General features: G+C 36.5%; 1 protein-coding gene across 4 annotated transcripts in view; it reads right to left on the bottom strand.

Annotated features, from left to right (window-relative positions):
* The window catches only part of adgrb3 (adhesion G protein-coupled receptor B3), a 224,932-nt gene that overhangs the window by 4,471 nt on the left and 197,800 nt on the right, over positions 1 to 22,661 (bottom strand). For 3 of the 4 annotated variants that reach the window (XM_089117199.1, XM_089117201.1, XM_089117202.1), the window contains 11 exons: positions 19,188 to 19,338; positions 14,750 to 14,819; positions 14,313 to 14,379; positions 13,794 to 13,879; positions 13,083 to 13,181; positions 11,871 to 12,042; positions 10,031 to 10,126; positions 9,190 to 9,229; positions 3,337 to 4,001; positions 940 to 975; positions 266 to 370 (listed from right to left, as the gene is read on the bottom strand). In XM_089117199.1, the coding sequence (XP_088973325.1) occupies positions 266 to 370; positions 940 to 975; positions 3,337 to 4,001; positions 9,190 to 9,229; positions 10,031 to 10,126; positions 11,871 to 12,042; positions 13,083 to 13,181; positions 13,794 to 13,879; positions 14,313 to 14,379; positions 14,750 to 14,819; positions 19,188 to 19,338 (1,587 nt within the window). The remainder of the gene's footprint in view (positions 1 to 265; positions 371 to 939; positions 976 to 3,336; positions 4,002 to 9,189; positions 9,230 to 10,030; positions 10,127 to 11,870; positions 12,043 to 13,082; positions 13,182 to 13,793; positions 13,880 to 14,312; positions 14,380 to 14,749; positions 14,820 to 19,187; positions 19,339 to 22,661) is intronic. The other variant, XM_089117200.1, reaches the window with a different exon arrangement.

The following is a 22,661-nucleotide window of genomic DNA, read 5'->3' as shown; positions in this document are numbered from 1 at the left end:
AATGAGTGCATGAGCATGGATCACAATGACGGCTCCTCTCTCTCATCCTTTAATACCTCCTCTTCCACCGAGCCCCCACCCGGGGCAGGCGGCGTGCTATTTTTCCACATGAATACATTGGGTGGATAACTATTAATTCCGTCAGTCACTGACTTCCTTTGCACAAGACTGGGGCGCCACGAGAAGACACAGCTAAACATAGACAGCGTGGCACCCCCCAGTACTTGGTAATGAGACACACTGAACCCCGTTTCCTGTTACTCACCATGCCGCCCATATTTGGTATGTCTCGAAATCGGTCCAGGGTTTGAAATTTCTGATTGAGTTCCTGGAACAGCTCCATATGCCTTTTCCTGGTGTGCATGACTTTCTGCAATGGCAAGGGTAGGAGGGGGAGGGGGAGGGGTAGGGAGTGGGATTTGGAGTTCAGTCAAGCTGAGAACCAGAACTTTGCAACAGGAAAAAGCCTGGCTACTTTCAGAAATTTTATCACCGTATAAAAACGCCGTGCTCACCCTGCAAATTTCGCTGAACGCTATGACAAGGTTATGACAAACGGCACTGGCATATATGAAGGGTCAGTGGTAGCACTTGACATTCAATTTCCGTTTTCGTTAAGGGCTGAAACGCTCTAGGGGATACTGCAAGTGACCTTAAAAATGTGAAAATATACAGGCCATTTTTTTGATTTTCAGCTTGAAGTCAAGGGATGTAAAAGGATAAAATGGGAATATGTGGTGGCTGACAGCATTGCTTTTAAGCTAAACCACACAACGCTTCATAAATCGCAGTTGTGTCAGGACATGCTACTCCAATAAGCTTAAGTGCTACACAAAGTAGTTGTAAATTAAAGGGGTGAAACAAACGCAACAAATGGCCCTTCGCTTGGTGCAACAAAGGCCTGACGCATGCACTTCGCCAAGCGGGGGTTTCACTCACCTCGAAGTCTAGATCCTGGTACCTCGACTTTCTTCTCTGTAAAACCAAGACAGAAAGACAAAAAAATAATGTTGTTAGGAAACCTAGAGAAATAATTCAGAGGAAATCGGAAACTTGGTCCCATCTCTCAGACACATATGAGTAAGAGTATGTTTCTTGCACATCAGAGCTAGACTTGTATGCCTTGAAGCTTTTGGCAGGAAATGGTTTCAGCTGTTGATCTGGCTCAAATATGTTTTCCCTTCAAGGCAGCCGGTCGATACCAGCTCTTTAGTGTTTTAGTAATGATGAGAGGTTGAAATGTCTTACAGTGCCTCTCCAGTGACCTTTAAGACCAGACAAAGTCCCCAAAGTTTAAGACCAGACAAAGTACAAAGTATGACAATGCTTGACCCATTGGACATAACAAAAAAGATGATATGAACAAAGTTGGGATCTGATCAACAGTGAACCGCTTTGACTTTCAAATGGACAAAGAGAAACATATATCGGTAAAACTTTACAATAAGGTTCATTAATTAACTACATTAGTTAGCATGAACTGCACTTCTACATTTATCAATCTTTGTTAATGTTAATTTCAACATTTACCAATACATTATTAAAATCTTGTTAGCATTAGTTAATGCACTCTGAACTAACATGAACAAACAATGTACAGCTTTATTTCGTATTAACTAACGTTAACAAAAAATGAACAAATACAGTAATAAATGTATTGCTCATGGTTAGTACATGTTAGATAATACATTAACTAATGTTAACACATGAACCTTCTTGTAAGTGTTACTGATATACAGTATCTTCTGTATAAGGTCTGGGGTAAATAATCACAATTTGGGGTGAACTCTCCCTTTCAAATTGCACAAGATTAAAATGAGCTCTTTTTTAATCATTTGAATTTTTTATCAAAATGTCAAAACAACATGATGAATGCTGGGAATCTCCTATCATTGAGTCTGCATAAACCGATCCCTACCTTACAATCGATCTGCCTCCATCCAATCAACAACCACTGGACAGAACCACATCAAAATATGGAAGAAAAGATGTCGCTACTTCCTATTCTTCACAAATTTAACTAACTTCGATATTTATAATATATACTATCTATATATATATATATATATATATATATATATATATATATATATATATATATAATTATTTCACAAGGTTGATTGCCTTAATTTGGGCGATTAAGACTTCTTTAAAAACATGGGTCGTGAAAAGAGCAATAATCATGACTTGGATACTCTTCAAACTGACTGTTTAGTAGGGCTGGGTAATAAATATCGATTTCTCGATATTAATCGATTCTCATTTTTACGAACCAATATCGATTCCTAAATCTCAAGAATTGATTAGTCATCCTGTTTCATTTGAATGAATAGAACATTGTATCGCGGCTGCGTGCATCAAAAAAAAATCGCATTAATCTTTGTCCTTTGTTACTATTGATATGAAACAAAGTCTCAAATTTCAAATTACATCCATTTTCTTTAGAAATTCAAAAACATAAAGCGCTGTGGCGTGAGATCGCTCTGGCGCAGCTCAAGAGAAGCAGCAGCGCTGATCTCTCTTCCGGGTTAATAATACCAGTTACAGCGCGAAATAAACATGAATGAGCATCTGAAAGTGTGTTAAAAGATAGAGTACAGCTTATCGAAATCCGTATCATATCACATTCGCTCTTTTAGCATTTCAACCGTGGAAAGACGTCAGTTAAACAGCTGATCAATGTCATTTATTTATTTTTACCTCAGAAAACCCACATAAACTCGTTAGTCAGCTAGAAACAAATAACTATAGAGAGGAGCATTTTGCTAAATATATACACCATATTACACATTATAATCTTAATGTTCTTCAATAATGAATGCATATTTGAATAAATCTGGCAAGTTTTTATGACAGCCACCATTTAAATGTTTTTATGTCATATAATCTTCTCATTATAAAAATAAATAAGTGTAATTTAAGTGTTTGTATAGCTACAAAACAGTTCATTATCACCTTCATATTAGGCTAATGAAGCTAGTAGGCTACAACTAGACTCCCATAGTTTACAGCATTAGTTAAGAGATTTGATTCCCTTGAGAAAATTTGGCATTTACTGTAACTGATATCCAAAATAATCAATATTGAATCGAATCGAAATCGAATTGCAAGCTTGTGAATCGAAATCGAATCGAATTGTGAAATTTGTGTCAATACCCAGCCCTACTGTTTAGGACATGCTAAACCCTGGCCGCTATATAACACACTTAAGGCAACAGTAAAGATTAGCTGCATTAGCACTACACTGTTCGGTACACTTGTACAGCTAGAAGCCTCTGCATTAATGTACTCGTGTCAAGTACATGTCTGCCTAACTGGCTGGATTCGAAGTCGCACCTCTAAAGAGCTCATTGATATAGTTGAACCGGTTTCGCTCCGTGACAGCCCTCCACTCTCCTCCATTTCAGCCAGGAAGTTCTTCACAGCCGTGCGTGGCTCGAAGGGAAGATTCTGCATGTGTTCGGCCTGGACGGGATACTGCTGTTCCATTCCCATGTGCTCCATCCCAGAGTGGCCCAGGTTAAACTCCGCACCCATCTTGTAATGCATCAGCCTGTCATGCGACAGAGAGTCCATAGTCATGCTCATCTTGCTGTCCTCCTTCAGCAGGGTGGGAACGCTGCTAGACCCGACCGCCGAATTGCGAGGCATGACGATGTAGTCCGTCTCCATCTGTCCCGGCTGGGGATGGCCACTCAGGTCGTGCATACTCAGTTCCTGCTCGCTCTGCCTGGTGGCGTCGTCCGTACACAGGTACACGGCCCGTCTCATGTCTGCTGTGTTGTCCATACACTGCTCTCCCAGATCGCCCATGCCCATGCCCATGGACATGTGAAGTCCAGAGGGCTGCTGGATGAGGACTTTAGACATGATGTTGCCAGGCAACGTGGAGTAATTGAGCCCCTCGGGACCTTTCTCATCCTCCTCATCGTTGAGGGAGATGCGGGAGAGGGTGCCGGTGATGGTGGCCGCTCGACATGACCCCATGTCTTTGTGGAGGGCTGCGGGTAGAAGGAATATCATTAGTAAAAACGTGTGATCCAAAAAAACACACGCTATTCTTTAAATGTTGATAAAGGACCAATTTAAAAGTTGATAAGCACAGTTAACCAAGCAACTTCACCAATCAGAAAATTTCATAATAGACAGGGGACATTACAGCCCTATTGAGCGTTTGTTGACACGTGACTAACTTATGAGGCTATAATTGTAGCTGTGAAAAAAAGAGACTATTCAAGTCAAGTCATCCTCATTTATATAGCGCTTTTAACAATGCAGATTGTTTCAAAGCAGCTAAACATATAATTTAAGGTACTGTAACAGAGATTGGTTAGGTTTTTTTTAGCAGTTCTTGAATAATGTTATTTTCCAGCTTAAGTTAGTTTTGGTTGATTTTGTTTTGAGTTTAGTTTTGATTTCGCTTCTGTCGAAATGGTCATTTGTTATTAAATTAGGGGGCGCTAAGAAGACACCGTTCTCTAAACGGACTTCAAACGCGAACCTGTGATAAACGCTGATGCCGTTCACATGCGCACTAACAATTGATTCTATAGTTATGTGCGTTTGAATATGTGCACAGGTTTGTAGTTCCCTACAAACCATGCCTAAACAAACTGTCTTGCCCACTATTTCAGTTGTCCACTTTAGACATTAAAGTATAACTTTACACCTACATGACAACTAACTCTCATTAGACAACATGACATCATGACTTTTGCGTAAACATACACGCCACTTTCGAGTCAAGTGGCGTGTTATCTCTACGCATTTTGAGCTATCCGCGTGTATGCGTGTATGTCTACGCCATTAACGTCCGAGTGATTCCGCGTGTCTGTACATGCCGTCAAATGTCCGCGCGAAACGAAGCAAAATGTAGATCTACATCTGGGGAGCGATCTTTTTTTTTTCCTAGGATGGTAAGGGAACAGTCATAAATGCCATTAACCCCAGTGACGGTTAGGTTTAGGGACGGGGTTGAGGTAAGTCATATATGTATATATACAGTAATAACGTTAAGTCAACGGCGTTCATAAACACGCTGAAAAGCGATTATGCGTGTTGATAGCACGCCAAAAATGGAAATACGAATTGGCGTGTCATACACACGCTACTTCATGAGATCAGTCTGCATTAGAAGTTTGAGTAGACTCTTAGGTTAGGGTTAGTAGAACAAGTTGACGTACTTGCAAAGTTGTTTAGTCAGTAATGACCAATGACTGGTTGTTGACACGTTATTGCAAAATGACTTAGTAGAATGTCTAAAGTGGACCATCGAAATAAAGTGTTCCCACAATAACTGTTTGTCATGCTGTGAGCCAAAAAGTTTAACGGGATACTGCAATTCATTAAAGTACACTAGTTACATGCGCTTTAAAGACTTGCTAGATAAACTTTGTGCTGTTTTAACACTTTTCTGAGCGCAATCAGCGCATACACCCAAAGTGCACAGGCACTAAACTGGACTTACTGGACTATTATCTTTCGAGTCTTATTGCGCTAATACTGTCAAAACACACAAGGTTTAAATAAACACAGTAGCTTATGTCTAAAGTGAAAGCAAATATTTGAGAGAAAGTTGGGTGCATGTCATATGCATGTTTATTAGATGTGTGCCGGTCTTAAAGGGACAGTAGCCTAATAATACATTAGTAAACATGCTGCCGCTTGTCCTTCAAGGGATAGTATACAAAAAAATGAAAATTCTCTCATACTGCCAAACCTGTATTAATTTCTCTCTTGCGCTGAACACAAAAGAAGATATAATGCGGCTATCCAAACAGTTGCTGGTCCCCATTGACTTACATAATAGGAAAATGTAAACTATGGAATTCACTGGGGACCAGCAACTGTTTGGTTAGCCACATTCTACAAAATAAATTTTCAACAGAAGAAAGAAATTTATTCTAACTTGAGTGAGTAAATGATGACAATTTTAATTTTGGGGGGGTTATATCCCTTCAATGTTAATAAATCACTCACTGTATAATTTATACAGTGAAGTCTATGTAGTATTTTATTTCATATTTATTTAATTTCTTGAATGCTACTGTTAAATATCAGCTACTGTAGCTGAAAATATAAAGCCCTATTTATTTTATTTGTACACTATGTTGTGTATGTGTACCTTTGGCATTTATCTCCGTCACTTTGGCCTAAATGTGTGCCATTTTATATTGGGTTACTGGGTTGGTGTAATGCTCAGTCACTTGCAAAATAGTAAAGCCAACATGAAAAAGAATCATGATAAAATCTGTAATCGTAATTTTTCTAGAAAAAAAAAAAATCATGAATCTTTTTTCCCCATATCGTCCACTTCAAGATGTGCCAGTCCATCAGCACTAACCACCTAAGCTGATCTTTTCTGCAAGGACTATCCATTCACCTCCTTTACAACTCATGCTGTTAAAGAAATGTGTCCATTTTTAGACAGGATTGATTCTGTTCACCTGAAAGAGCCACACACATCTCCAGATGCAATGTCAGAAGAAACATCAGCACTCTGAGAACAGCCTTTCCTCTGCAGCACAGCTCTATCTCCACAAATCCATAAGGGAATTACTGCCACTGTTCATAACAGAACAACAAGGAGACCAGAGGACAACAACGCCTGCTTAAAAATCCTCCAGCTCTCAGATGGGAGTCCACACTAATGCATCACACAACATGGCGTCTGAGGAGCGTAGCGGAATACTGATAGAAGAACACCCAAAGGGCTTCAGGCTCAGGACAAGGACTCTCAGGGTGAATCAGTCAACATGTCCTGGTCAAATAACACCCAAAATGCAAAAAGAAACTTAGTCTTACTTTATGACCATAACATTTAGCATTATTTGCATGCCAATAAAGAAAAGTAAAACCTTTTTTTTTTCTTTTTTGCAGTACTATCTTTTGCAATATTGTTAAAAAAATAATAATGCATTATGATCATGAGAATATTTATCATCACTAACAGGTATTTTAGGAAGTATTTAAAATAATTTTTTTTAAAAAAATTAATTATATTGTATTTATTTATTCATTTTTATGAGGCTCACCCTTCTTGTTTTTAGTAGTCAAAGTAAAACCTTGGATTAAAGCTTTAAGCTTTCCTAATGAAGGAAACACCATGTCACACAATATCACCTCTGAGCTGATCCTAATCCAGTTTTAATAAAGAACACCAGAGCCAGAGCGCTGTTATATTACACTTAATTTCAAAGAGAAAACAAAAGGCTTAGCAAATTGTGTTACTTGCTGCATTTCCGGGCAACAGCGTAGGCTAATTATCTGATTTACTGTGCTCTTGTTACTCAACTGTGTTTTATTATTATTATTGTTTTTAAATAGCATTTGCCACAAGGGAAGATTCTCTCTCTCACACACACACACACACACAAAAAAAAACAAAAAAACATTCAAACAACTGTCATGACATGCAGTTCAAGTCATTTAGTGGCTCATATCGATGTCAAAATGAGCTCCGACGGTGAGAGGAACTTTTACCAGTTGCTTGGTTTCTATTTCTGTGGCATCACACTGTAGCTCCGCCTATAGGGGAATGTAATTGGTCTTAATCCCACACATAACTGTCTAATTGACTGCTTGTGTTGTATCACGCAACATTTTCTTGGTGCAGACGGACAAATGCGGAAATGTGATGAGAGCCACAATGTTGTCTAGGGGCATAACGTTGTGATATAAAAACTGAAAAATGACTTTAAACTTTGCAGGCTGGATGTCAGATGAACATTTTTCAGTATTACAATAAAACTATTCTGTCTAGACCTTGAAACTAAAATCTTGTTTTGGACGGATTTCAAGGGACTAAAAAGCTTCATTGTTCTTCACCAATACTTTACTTAGGGGAGATAATTAAACAGTACACTCATGGATTCATGTTTATTCCATACGGCAGCTAGATAAAGAGGAACTAAAGATAAAAGAGAATAACATATGTGGAATAATATAACTATGGTTCGTTCTGATTTTTATGTGTACAACATCAACATATGGACATCTTTCATTTTAGTGAAGTACAAGTGTTTTATGAAACTTTAAAAACTGAAATTGCCAGCACATTTGTGAGTTGAATACATTGAATACATTTGAATTAGGTTTATATATTATCAACCTTTAAATGCATAAATGTTTCTCCAACCAATATTACATATTCGGGTCTTTAGCGACCCGGATCTATAGCTAACACGGATGGATCTCTACAAGTGGTGATGATATAAAACTCTCCTCATATTAGAGTAACAATTACATAAGGATACAATAAAGCATATTTTGTTACCTTTTGGAGCTTGGAAGGGTTCAGTTTGAGCAGATGTTTTATACCATCATCACGGTCCTCGTCAGAGCTCATTTCCCAGTACATTCAGCATCTGGCTCACATTCGCCATTTCAAACATATTCTCAAAACTATCATTTTCATCATATTCAAAATTGCCATTTTGATCGCTGACAGCTTCTCCACCAGATTCACCATAAGTGACAGTGACACTAATATTTGATTGTGTTCGGTTTTTGTGTCTACAGTAAATCGCTGTGCCTTTTCAAGTTTTGCTGATGATGTTTCCTATTCTTTTGTTTGCTGCCTGCGGTAACTATGAGTGAAACGTCACTTCATCATTGTGTATCAGAGATTGCCATCGTGTAGAGTAAAGGTGAATTTATATTATTAAGTCATCAAAGATTCAATCATAGTTGTGCTAAAATATAAATACTTACACTGTTAAACACCTCATTAGTGACTATATGATTTTTATTAGATTTTTTTTTTTTTTAAATTATAGGAAAACAGGCATTTTTCTAAAACTGTATAAAAAATGTCTTGTTATATTATTTATAATTAATTGATTGAGGAATACTGAGAATGCTGATATCTAAAAGGGTAATAAATGACATCCCGGGTCACTAAAGACCCAATGTATGCGTTTAACGGTTAATGCAATAATAGTATGAAACTAAAAAAGAGGGAATTAAAAGAAAATGTCCATACAATGATATATGTATCAGTATCTATCAAAACTCTACACTTTATCTATGAAAACGATCAAATTGGATGATTACCCCAGTTCCACTGGGACTTTTCTATGATTCTGATGTGCAACCCAACCGGCATGTTTATTCTCTTGGGCCTTTTTTTGGCCCAGGAGAGTAGAAGGAATTAGGAAACGCATTAATAGTGCGGCATCTGTTTCTTACCTGATCGACATGCGATGTCCACGTCTTTCTCAAAATCCGTCTGTGGAAAAAAAAGAGAAGCAGAAAAAGCCATTGTAAAATTAGACATTCAAGAGGAGTTTGACTTAGACACTAGTAAAACATAAAAAACTAAAGCTTTATTTGAACTTGGACAGTTGCATTTCATGTTTAATCAACTATGTAAAAAGTCCAACATATATATGCCATTATGGGATTATTCTAAAATGGTACGATTTTACTGGCTTGTGTCTGCAGTCAAACCACGTCCCGCAGCCTCACAGAGCAAACCGTCATCTGTCGAAACCATTTATAAATAGAGTCCGATTATTCAGGCGTCACAATAGAGGAGCCATCGACAGTGCCGAATCAAAGACAGTCTGCACATTGGAGGCCTCATTATAGTGGAATGCTTCTAGTAAAGGAACTTTAAATCAAAACATAAATGAGAACTGTGATCATTATGTGCCAGTGGTTCGGCGCGGGTCACACATCTCCGGAACCATTTTAACAGCAATTACTCCCTCAAGCAAGTGAAGGATGAGAAGGACCGGTGTGAAATATGACAAATGGGTCCCATTGGAGAAAGTGAAAGGCCAGAGCTAAGCCAAAAGACGTGGAGAAAAGATTTGCTGTTCTTAATTAAGCAAAGACAATCCTCCATATCCTGTCATAAATGTATAAGCAATAACACTGTATTACAACGAGTCTTATTACATCAAGAGGACTATGAGAGGTCACAGCACATACATCCAATAGCATCATGCCAGATGCAAATGCTTTATGAGGAGAGCATAGCTGAGTTTGAGGCTGCACAGTGTAAAGAATGGGTCTTGTTTCTTACCATGATCTGTGCATGCCCGTTGGGGAAGGTACCAGTCGCATCCGCATTCATGGGGTCTTGACAGTTTCTTAAACGACATCTGAAGGCATCTTGGACCTGTGAACCGTCAATTTATTCAGATTGTTGAACCTCCACCGGAACATTTGTTATCATAATGTACAAAACATTTCAGAAAGGCACGTTGCTTCAGGATTTGGTCGGAAAGATTTTTAAAATGTTTTTGAAAGTGGTCTCTAATGCTCACCGAGGCAGCATTTATTTGATCAGAAATACAGTAATATTGTCAAATATTATTACAATTTCATGCAGATTTGATGCGAACCATTTCACATCATTATAAATGTGCTGTTTAAGATTTGCATTTATTGACACCACATTTATTTAAAATATAAATCTTTTGTAGCATTATAAATGTCTTCACCATCACTTTTGATCAATTTAATGCATCCTTGACGTATTCATTTCTTTGAAAAAAAAATCTTTGCGACCCCAAACCTTTGAACAGTAGTGTATAAAACAATAATTATCAAGCTCGCTAAAATCAAATGCAACAATAAATGACTCTTATCCTTTTTTTATGCTTTTTGAAATAATAAGATTGTTCCCTGGATATAGAACTATTTAAATAACTATTTAAAGTCACCGTTGGGTGAGTTACTCTAAAAATGTCATTAATTACAAGCTAATTCAACTGTGTAACTAGATTACTGTACTAATTACGTTCTCTGAAATGTTACATTACTTATTAATAATTACTTTCTAAATTCCATATCAACCTCAACCACCATTTTGCAAGATGTAAACAACACTGGTCCAGAAACACTTCCTGTTTCAGTTTGTAACTGTTTTGTTTATTTCACATATAAAGAAAACATCTTATAGATTGATTCAGTTTTCCATGTTCTGTTGGTTGTATTTTATCCCAGCTTTTATGTAGTGTTAAAAAAATGAAACAGGAAGTGCTTCTGGACCATTGTTGTTTACATCTTGCAAAATGGTCTATACATAAAACTGCTCTTTTAATTCTTTCAAATAAATAATATAACATTGCATAAATTATTCTTGAACCGACCAAAGTATTTAAAGGGTTCTATTAAAGGTTACATTAAAAACATACATTTTAACATTAAAATTTCAAATTTTGTGTTAAATCCACTGTTTTACATACTGTAGAATTGTTCTAAAGTCTACAAAGCATTTAATACAATTACATCTGAAGTAACTGTAATTAAATAACAGAAATATTAAGATGAATACCTTACCTTTTTTCAAGGGAAAAGTAATTCAATTAGCATAACTGATTACTTAGTAATGGGTTCTGAGAAAACATGTTAATCAAGGGAAATTTTTCTTTAGGTATTTGATTTGATTATCAGGATTTAATTGGACTTTCTAAATGACTGATAAAATAAAAGAGGTTTTGATCATCAGGGATTCATCTGAGGATCAGTCAGGACACTGGCAGATTTTAAAGGGTGAGTTTGGCTGGTCTGAAAGTGGCTTTGTGGAAAAAAATTAAAAAAAATACTCATGGTGGTACTCACATTAATGACTACACGGTTCAGACCAAAATGTACAACTGACTTACTTTCTTCTGCAGAACGACTTTAATTGCACTGTAAAACTAAATACCTTTTGTGTTCCACAGAAGAAAGGAAATCATACAGGTATTGGACATGTTGGTCATTTTAATTAATGACAGAATCTTCATAATTTGGGTGAGCTATTCCTTTAATGAAAACTGGGCAAAGTAAAAATAACTGGACCTTTGTAGAAATGATCGATACAGTCTGTTGAAATGCTGAAGAACAGTAAGGGATATGAATGGTTCCAGCCCTACCTCTCTTCTGAGGATACAGTGGACCATGACTATGACAAAGCCTTGCAGAGAGTCAAAGACTGCGAAGAGGATCTGGAATAAAATGGAGCGCTTGTCCGTCATGGCCAGCACTGCAGACATCCAGGTGAGCGCTAACAGAGGGAGCACAACACAGGAGCTCCACAGGGAGGCCCTGACACACACAAAGAGACATGGTGGAATGAACAACAGAAAACACAGCATTGTGCTCTTGAATTATTATAAATGTTGAATGCAAGGTTATTTTGAATGCAAGGTAGTCTTTTTCCCCCCTTAGAATTGGCTAGATAAGTCGCAATTGCGAGTTTATATCTCACAATTCTGAGAAAAGATGTCAGAATTTCGACATATAAACTCACAATTATGTATTATAAAGTCAGAATTGCGAGATGTAAACTCACAATTGTGAGAAAAAGTCAGTTTTGTGAGATAAAAAGTCGCACTTCTGTCTTTTTTTTCTCAGAATTGTGACTATATCACCCAATTCTGACTTTATATCCCATAATTATGAATTTATATCACGCAATTCTGACAATATCTCACAATTCTGACTTTATATCACGCAATTCTGACTATATCTCACAATTCTGACTTTATAACACGCAATTGGGACTTTATAACACGCAATTCTGACTTTATATCTCTCAATTCTGACTTTATATCTCGCAATTCTGACTTTATATCTCGCAATTCTGACTTTATATCACGCAATTCTGACTTTATATCTCGCAATTGCGACTTTATAACACGCAATTCTGACTTTTTATCTCACAATTCTGACTTTATAACACGCAATTCTGACTTTATATCACACAATTCTGACTTTATATCTCGCAATTCTGACTTTATATCACACAATTCTGAGAAATAAAGTCAGAATTGTGAGATATAAACTCACAATTGTGAGAAAAAAAGTCACAATTATTTATTTTATTTTTATATTCAGTGGCGGAAACAAGCTTAGTTATTTGCTATTGTACAATAAAAATCTTTCTATGGAAAAAAAAAAAAAAACTTTTACAGAAGTTGCGCTCTATAGAACATATAGTGTGTCAACATATTGCATATAACAGAGAACAAGAGCCAGTTGTTCATTTAACACCTGCACAATCTCCTTCCTCAAGGCAAGTGGAAGGACACACACACAAGCTTATTCAGCATAATCGATTTGCTGAGGCATTGGTGAGTACTTACATGGCATTGCTGGCCGTCGTCGCTGATAAAGCAGTAGTTGAGACAACGCCACATTTGGCACATTTTAAAGTTAGACCTGTATGGGGCTCGCTCATCTGCCTGCAGGACAGCCAAACAACCAAACAACACAAAGGGAACATATTTACAGTGATCTGATTACACCAGAACAGGAGTGTGGATGTTTCTTTTGGCCCTTTGTGGACATCATCAAAGGTGAAGAGTGTAATTTCTGCACATTTATTAGCACCAGAATTTGAATCAATTTGAGCAGCCGTACTGAGCTGTAAATCTCTCTATTGGCTAACTAATGGTGTGAATTTGGATCGAATGACACTACAACTATGTGTCAGAACCTGAGGTCTCGGTGTCGAGCTAAGCTACCCTTATGTTGATAGTCTCCTCTGAAACAGTTTGATGTTAGCATGTTGCTAAGAAAGTGTAGATGTGCTTCTCTTAATTAGCTCATATCCACACCTAGTTAACTGACAAGACATCAGGAAGCAGCAATAAGCACGCTAAGTTGCTGCGAGCAGTTCAACATAGCAAGCCGTTTTGATAAATGACAATTAACAACCAACTGGTTTCTTTATTGAAAAGACATTTTGTATTAAACTGTCAGGAACCCAGGAAATATGTTTTGGAACAGAGCTTAGGAGTTTGACATTTTTTGTTATGTATGCGCTTATGCAATATTGCTAAATTGGCACTTACCCTGCTCTATGTTTTAGTTTCTTATCCAGGATCCCATCTCTCGAAACCAGTTTATTAAACACCAGAATGCCAATCACCATGTTCACCTGTACACACCAACACAAACAGTAACACTGTCAGGGCCTGATCTTACCAAACCATAAAAGTACAGTAAATTAACCATACACCGTTTATAGCACTGACAAAATGTAAAAGATTTCTTTGAATAAACATAAAACATTCAATTCTATTTTAGTATTTTACAACTTCAAGCTGTACTTTAAAAGTACAACAACACAAATGTAAATATACTGTTTAGCATTGTTGTGTGAATCTGTGCAACATTACATCTGAATTCAGTCAAACAAACTGCTTAATGATGCATATAAATTACAGGGGTCACACAATCTTCATACCGTTCTACAATTGAGCGAGGCAATTTTCCATTTCAACATTGGCACGCTAGACTAGTCCAGTAAATTACATAAAACATTACAAAAGCCTGGTAAATGACTGTAAATAAACTAAGTGTAAAATTACCAGCACTACTGCAGCAGCAGGTCCCACAAATGCATAGAGAAGACCACCTTCCAGAGATAGCCAACAGCTGCAAACACACGCAAAAAAATATATCAGCAAATCTTGCATAAAATGTAACATCCGCATCAACTTAATGGGGCATGGCAGTACACAGTCGTATCGTCCTTGAGTGTCTGGGGATCTGGAGCCATATGCCATGGTTCTACATGAGAGATTTTAGTGTGGAACAAGAACTCTAAAGAGATCTTAAAACACTGTTTATATCCAGGTATCCTCTGGAGAACTAGGTGGGACTGTTGCAGTCTCTTGGCTCTGACTCACTACTTCATGCTTTTGTTTTAATTGGTAAGATTTCCCATGTGCTATGTGTGGGGTCTTTTACGTTTCTGGGTTAATCATGAGGAAAAAAAAGGTATACATAAAGTGAACTGTCTTACTATTGAGGTGTCCCATATCCTTTTGCTTTTGTGAATCCCATTGAGATTGCGACCACCAAGGCAGGTAATCCTTCAAAAGAGACACAGGAGTGATGAGAGGCCACATACTGGGTAATCCTTCAGAACAGGACACATTCACAGCACATGTACGGTAGCTTCAGTCAGAGGTCAAGAAACTAATTCAAGTGGTGCTTGTCCAAAACCAGCTGCTACGATGCTAAAGTGTGTAGTTGCTACATTTTATATTTGTATATAAATAAATAAAATATATTTTAAAACAAAAAGTATATTAATAATAAAATATAATATATTTAAAAAAAAAAAAAAAAAACATTTTTTGTGGAAATATATAGGGCTTTCAAACGATTACTCGTGATTAATCGCATCCAAAATAAAAGTTTGTATTTACATAATATATGTGTGTGCAATATGTATAATTCTTTTGTATATATACAGTATATATATATATATATATATATATATATATATATATTAGGGCTGTGCAAAAATTAATTGCGATTAATCGCAACCAAAATAAAAGTCTGTGTTTACATAATATATTTGTGTGTGCTGTGTATAATTATTTTGTATATATAAATACACGCACATGCATGTATATATTTAAGAAAATGTGTTATTCATATATAAAATATTTATATTTATATAATATAGATTATGTATTTATAAATATATACAGAATTTAAGCGCAAATAATTCTTAAATATATACATGCATGCATAGGTATTTATATATACAAAATAATTATATACAGCACACACAAATATATTATGTAAACACAGACTTTTATTTTGGATGCGATTAATCGCAATTAACTTTTGCACAGCCCTAATATATATATATATATATATATATATATATAAACACATATGCATTTATATTTAAGAAAAAATATTTATATATAATATATATATATAAATCTATATAGAGTATACACATGAAAATATTTCTTAAATATATACAAGCATGTGTGTGTATTTATATATAAAAAAATAATTATATACAGTGCAACCACATATATAATGTAAATACAAACTTTTATTTGGGATGCGATTAATCGCAATTAATCGTTTGACAGCACTAATATATTCACTTTTTTTACACAGACATTGCCTTATTGATTTTATATTAAATATATATTTTATATTAAATGCATTTATATTATAATTCTTTTAAATTTAGTTAAAACACTCACTAATACCAGCCAATATGGTACCAATAATTTCCACATCTCTAATCATGTATGTCTTCAGCAAAAATGTGTTTAGGGTTATATATTTGTTTGATTAATTACCCCTAAACACGAGCAACTGTTGCCTAAGCAAATGCCACTGCAGATTTTCACAAGCACTTCAGGTTTTCAAGTCAGGAACGACATAACTTCTAAATAGTTTGTGCCATTAAAGCAGGTAAACAGGAGTTTTACACTAAAAACCAGCATGTGAAATGCAATTACCACAACTGCTTTTGAACAGAGAGGCTGGAACAATCAAACAGGGCTTGAGCTGAAGTATTATATCATATCTGCTATCTTTCTAATCCCCTCTCTCTCTCATGTTAACTGGTCTCGAGCAGGACTGCCATTATGAAAGAGCTCTTTCTGCTCCTCGCCATGTCCTGTGATCTGAATATTAACACCATCCCTCTTGCACTGGTGGCTGAATTTATTGATGCAATCAGCTTGTCTGAAGAACCCTCCTCCCCTAACCAAAGCTCCACCCCTAGCCACCATGCAATTTCATCCTCCACCAATCTGAAAAAGCACTGCAGTGCACACAACGCCACTGTTCCTCCCTCAAAGGTAACATTTAGACTCTGGATGGATGAAAAAAAGGGAATATCTGAGAAGGATTAATGAGTTTGACCTGGAAACTGTCCATAATAACATTGTTCCATCACAGATGTAAACGATACCTGCAGATTTATAGTTCAGCCGAACAAACACAGCATAGTCTGCCAGATAGTGAGAGCGAAGTGCCTCTTATGTTCCTATGACCTAAGTAGGGGTCATGCAATTAAACAGACCAGCTGTTGGTTTTCTGATCTTTAACAGATGTTTCAGATTAGTACTTTTCCACCGAGACACCATTTGGTTCCAAACGAAGCAAAAAAAATAAAAAATAAAAATGAGATGAATTTAACAGACCACTGAAATAACCAAAAAAGATATTACTGCATGGCTAGCTAGTATAGAATTCATTCAGGAAAACAAAAACAAAGTTTAGGCTAAAGATTATATTTCCTAAACAGCAGCAACTCAATGCATTTAGTCATGTGGACATGGTGGAAATGAACCGCTGAAGATCAAACTGAGCATCAGAATGAGACTTAAGGGACTTTAAAAGAGGCATGGTTGTTGGTGTCAGATGGACTGGTCTGTTTTCACAATGTGTACCTAATAAACTGGTCCCACATTTTTGTGCCGTGTCATGCTGGAGGTAGACATTAACAGAGGAGTAATGATCTGCAAGGATCCTTTATTTATTTTTGTCTGGTCGTACTCACTTCTTATAATCAGTTTTTAAGCGAAGGGGGTCATTGACGGAGGGAAAAAGCAGGAGCAACAAGTTAATTTAATAGCAGACGTCACTTATCAAGTCTTCCGCCATTAAGCTTGAGATACTGAAAACAAACCACATATGAATGGAGTGTAACACTACAGATCTAAAATGTGAGTCTTGTTTTATAAATGCTTTAATTCAAGAAACATTTCATGGATACCGATCATTTAATTAATCCACCAAAAATGTTTATCGAAATAGCCAAATAATAAACGGTTCACATATCTGTCTTTGTCTATCTTCTTCTGTCATGTCTTTTTCCTCTGCACACAGCAAAACACTGCAATGATGGAAAGACAGAGCCTTGTTTGTTGCTAGGTAACTGGAGGGATGAGCATTTGCTCTTCTGTAATCAATTTGATGTGTGTGTAAAGTGGTCCTGTACAAGAAACCCCGGGGAGGTATGGAACATACGAGACGATATTTAAAGGGGCCGTGAACAGATTTTGTAATGTTTTCTGAGGTGCACATAAAAAAAAAAAAATCAAAAACGGTCATAATTTAGAAATAAAAAGCCAGATTTTAGATGTTTCAAGCCAGATTTTTTGTGATTGGCTGACATCATTGTGTATGAAATAAGTACTACACGTGGAACTCTACACGAAAACTTTTACTATGTTTTTACTATTACAGCTGTCAAGATTAACAGATCGTGAAAAGTGTTGATTATAGCATTATATTCCGATCTAGTCCAGTCGCATGAAAGGGTGCAGTGGATTTTAGCCAATCACAGACATGTTGAGTGCATGAATACAGTGATCTCATCATTGCAACTCAATTGCTGCACTGTAACGAATGCTTTCATCATAACTAACAGTTCAAAGATTATGCAAGTAAGAGCATAGGCAGTTTCATTGATTTAGGTGCTGCAACTAACGATTATTCCGATAATCGATTAATCGGACGATTATTTTTCAAATAATCGGATAAAAAAAAATTCTATTTCATTTTTTTGCTTATTATAACTAAATAAAAAACTAAATCAGGATTGTGGAGAGCAGGACGAGGTCTAGATAATCTGATAATCACTCTTTTGTGTGTTAAACACAATCTACTTAATAGAGACAACTTCATTATAAAGAAAAACAACAAATAAAAAATAAAAAATCTAATAGACACTCAGTAGAAAGTGATTAAGTTAAAGCAATAAAAGTCTAGCAAGATAGTCATTTTATGCAAACCATAGACCTTTATCTATGGCTCAATTATAATATTATTAACATTGAATTATCTTGGAAAGAGTTTCATCGTGTTGACTGTCGTAACCGAACGCGATCGCTGTTTGAACACCGAATGGAGAATGACTGACAGCCGCAGTGGAGGGAAAAGCTTGTTTGCATATTGTATTTTTGATCCAAGCTTGTATACATATCTTATAGTAAAAGACTGTTTGCAAAGCCTGCGCAGAAATGCTACTGATTTACTAGTGATCCTGTATCTCTCTTTCAGCTCACTAATGCGCCAATTGGACGAGGCCAAAGGCGCGGTGATATAGAAGTAGGCGTTGGTTTGATTCTGCAGAGGCGGTCTTTCGCTGCACTTTTATGTCATAATGTGACAACCTTCCAAATGAGTCGTTTTCTGAGCTTGGATTCAATAAACGCTGTTTTTGGACAAACAAGGACGTTTTGAGGTCTGAAACAGGATGTTTTTACAGTATAATGACCTTGTACATGTCATTTTAGAAATTTTTAATTCTCAATTCATGACGCCTTTAAAAATGACCCACTCCCATTGTCTGTATTTGAGAAGCAAACACCAGCTGCATGATGAAGATGGAGCAGTAAAATTGCACATTAGTGAAGAAAGAGGGAGAGATGTAGAGATACTGGAAGTGTTATGGACATCCAAGAACTCACCCCATCCCAGGCAGAGGAAGCGTTTCCGAATGAGCCTGGTCCGAACTTTTCCTGTCACAGCCATATAGGACTGCCAAGCTTCTGTCAAAACCCAGCAGAAGGACGCCAGGAAAAAGAAGTGCAGAAATGCAGTTGTCATCGTGCATATGCCCTGTGCATTCAAGAAAGAGAGAGAGAGAGAGAGCGGAGAAAGGGATAAATATTTTGAAACAAGCCAGTCAAGTCCACATGAGGGTTTTTGGACCGTCAATTGAATATCACACAGCCAGACTTTGGGTGGAAAGTACTAAAATTCCATTATTCAAATGACAAAAAATGTGACCTCGCTGAAAACCAAACAATAAATGGCTCCCTTTGATTTTCATGCAAGGGGTCATGAAAAGCCTTTGACTAAAGCCCTATTTGCATGGGATTAGTACTACCTGGTGACCTCTAGTCATTTGTAATAATTGTGGAGGTTGTCTGTGAACTTGATCCCGTGCGAATCGGCATTTCAGTGATTTGGCCAGAGGTAATTTATAAACACACGAGGTCCACAGATAAAACTAATCCCGTGCGAATAGGGCTCAAACAAGCGACAGACTCCGCTAGAACATCATTTAGGACTTGATGGACTTTGATGGCATGTATTTTTCACAATGTGCTCTTGTGGATATGGGTTTTATTAAATTTCTTTTAGAGAAAATAATGGGGTCATTAAGATATTTTTGGGAAATAAAGTCAGCAAGGATACATTAAACCGAATCAAAAAAATGACAGTAAAGACTTTTGCATTATTAAAAATAAATAAAAAATAAAAATAATTCAATTCAATTCTAGTCTTTTGAACTTTATATTTCCTCCAAAATATTTAGCAGCACAACAGCTTTTGATATAGATAATACTCATTTCTTCTTGAGCACCAAATCAGCATATTAGAATAATTTCTGAAGGGTCATGTGACACTGAAGACTGGAGTAATGATGCTAAAAATTCCATCACAGGAATAAATTACATTTTAAAAATATAAACAGAAAACAGTTATATTTAATTTGTAATAATATTTCACAATACTACTGTTTTTTGCAGTATTTTTGATCCAATATATAGTCATCCATCCATCATCTATCTATTTTCTGTGATAAAAACCTAAGAAAAAAACAACAACAACACACTGCCACAATGCTCTCAAACCATATTTTAATAGTGAACAAAAAAATGTTTCAACCTGCCATTAGGTAATATGAATAAGTCACTATGAGCAAGTTTAATATAAACTAAATACACTGTGATACTGATATATTCCCATACCTCTGATTCCAAATCTAGAAAATCTCACTGCAATTAAAACATGTGCTCTGGACATTCTCAACAGTTTGACACCAACAGCGAGCCAATCAGATGCCCTCAGAACCAAAAGCCCATCTTTCTCACCACATGAGGATCTTTCCTCACTGAATTTGGCAGTCAGTGTGTCTCGTGGAAATCTTTTAAGACTGGCATGGTCAGCATGTGATAAAACAGCTCTTTCCTAAAACCATGGTTCCCACTACATTTGACCAATGAACTTCCATGACATTTTCATTCGCTCTAAATTGCTTATAAAAAAAGTCCTGGGACTGCATCAAGGCAGTGAAATACTTTAGATCAGTGCTTCTCAACAGGTGGGTCATGAGTCGCAAGACCACATGAACAACAAAAACATAATTCTAAATGGCTTATTAAGACGTGGATGAAAGTTGTTGACTCTTCTGTCAGATATAGTTTGAGGAGAGCCTGAGAAAAACACGTTATTCCCCTGAAACACCTGATTCAGGATCTGCTGTCAGATGAGATGTTGTCAGGCTATATGTCTGTCATTATTCTGTTTTTTTTTTTATTTAAGTAACTTGTTAAGTCTCTCACCTCAGAAAAACAAACTTTCCTGTGTATCACTTCACTATATATACAGAGCAGATGAATTTGCAAGCATGCAGCAATGTAGTACCAATTACCAATAAAATATGTAACTGGTACATCGTGTTTAAGCTGGGAAGGAAGCAGGTGTGATATTCATTCTATTCAGTTCAGTGTTTCATTAAGAGTTCATGGTAGAATTGTCTATTTACCATGGTAACTGTAGTTTCCATAATACCAAAATGCCAATTTATTTTCACTTTCGTGTTATTTTGTAGTTTTAAATGACTGTGGCAGCTCATAACAACTTACTAACTGACTGCCATTTATAGCCTCACCTTATAATGTTTATTCATCAGTGTTAGTGTATCAGTATATCATCAGTATATTCTTACAATTACAGTATGTGTATGTTAAGTAAAGTACTTGTGTGTGTCAACTGTTTTGTTGAAATAAATTTGCTTGATTTTTGAAAGCAAATCAGTCAGTGGGTGCTGAATGGTTCATAATAATGTTGTAAAATCAGATTGGTTGGTAGGAAAGACCATCAAGAATGCTGATACAGGAACATGTCTTACTTAAGCAAAGCACATTTAGGCTAGCAGCCTACAAGTGAATCTTGTGGTGGGACAACCTGGATGCTCATGGCATAGAAGAAAGCTATGAGCAGGGCTGACATGAGCCAGAGAAAAGCTGGACGGAACGTAATGAAGACACGGCTTCCACCTGCTCCCGGTCGAATGCTGTGAAAATGGATCAACTGGCAGCATGCGATGGGACACCTGATGCTGTTGAGCTCTCTCACGCTGCCATAAAACCACAACTCCTCAGTAAACCAGCTTTCAGGATCACATGCACACAACGGCCGGGAGATTTAGCTTGAAGTTCACAGCCAGGGTGTATCTAAGCCAGATGACTTCTGGACCTATGTTCCCTTACCCATACACTGTTCCTTGACTTCCAGAATTAGAAGGACAAGAATGTTATATAATTAGTACAATCTCTACAATTAGTATACAACTTTTTATCGATAAACTACATTCTAAAGTTTAAGGTCAGTAAGTTTTATTTTTTTTTTTAAATAAATGAATTACTTTAATTAAGCAAATATACATTAAATTGATCAAAAGTGACTCTAAGGCTATGTTTCCATAGACAGTAAAATAAAAACGGTCACGCCACGCAGCTGAGACGCACGCAGCCAGTGTGTCTCCGGCCAGCGCGCGCGGCGCTGCATCCGAGTATGAACGACTTCAAGCCGAATGTCCAAACTTGTACGTCTCACACAATCAGAACGTAAAAATACGGGAAATTTTACGGGAAAATACTAAAACAGGAAGACAGAGGGAACAGAGATAAAACGGGAGGGTTAACAGCTATGCCCTAGTACAGTGATCATACTTCAGTTATCATCTTTCCTAATAATTATATTACAACAATTTTAGGCTTAATATTAAGAAATGTGCATTTTACAAAAAAAAAAAAAAAAGTTTAAATTTAATATTTATCAGTAAATCTTGTGACATCAGTAAATATACGAATAGATTTGTACTATACTTAGTATGAAACAAATTTATTTTTAATACATTTTAGTATAGG

This window comes from Pimephales promelas, chromosome 11 (assembly GCF_988280905.1).
Source record: "Pimephales promelas chromosome 11, fPimPro1.hap1.1, whole genome shotgun sequence".
Lineage (NCBI taxonomy): Eukaryota > Metazoa > Chordata > Actinopteri > Cypriniformes > Leuciscidae > Pimephales > Pimephales promelas.
This window is presented reverse-complemented; position numbering and strand designations above follow the sequence as displayed.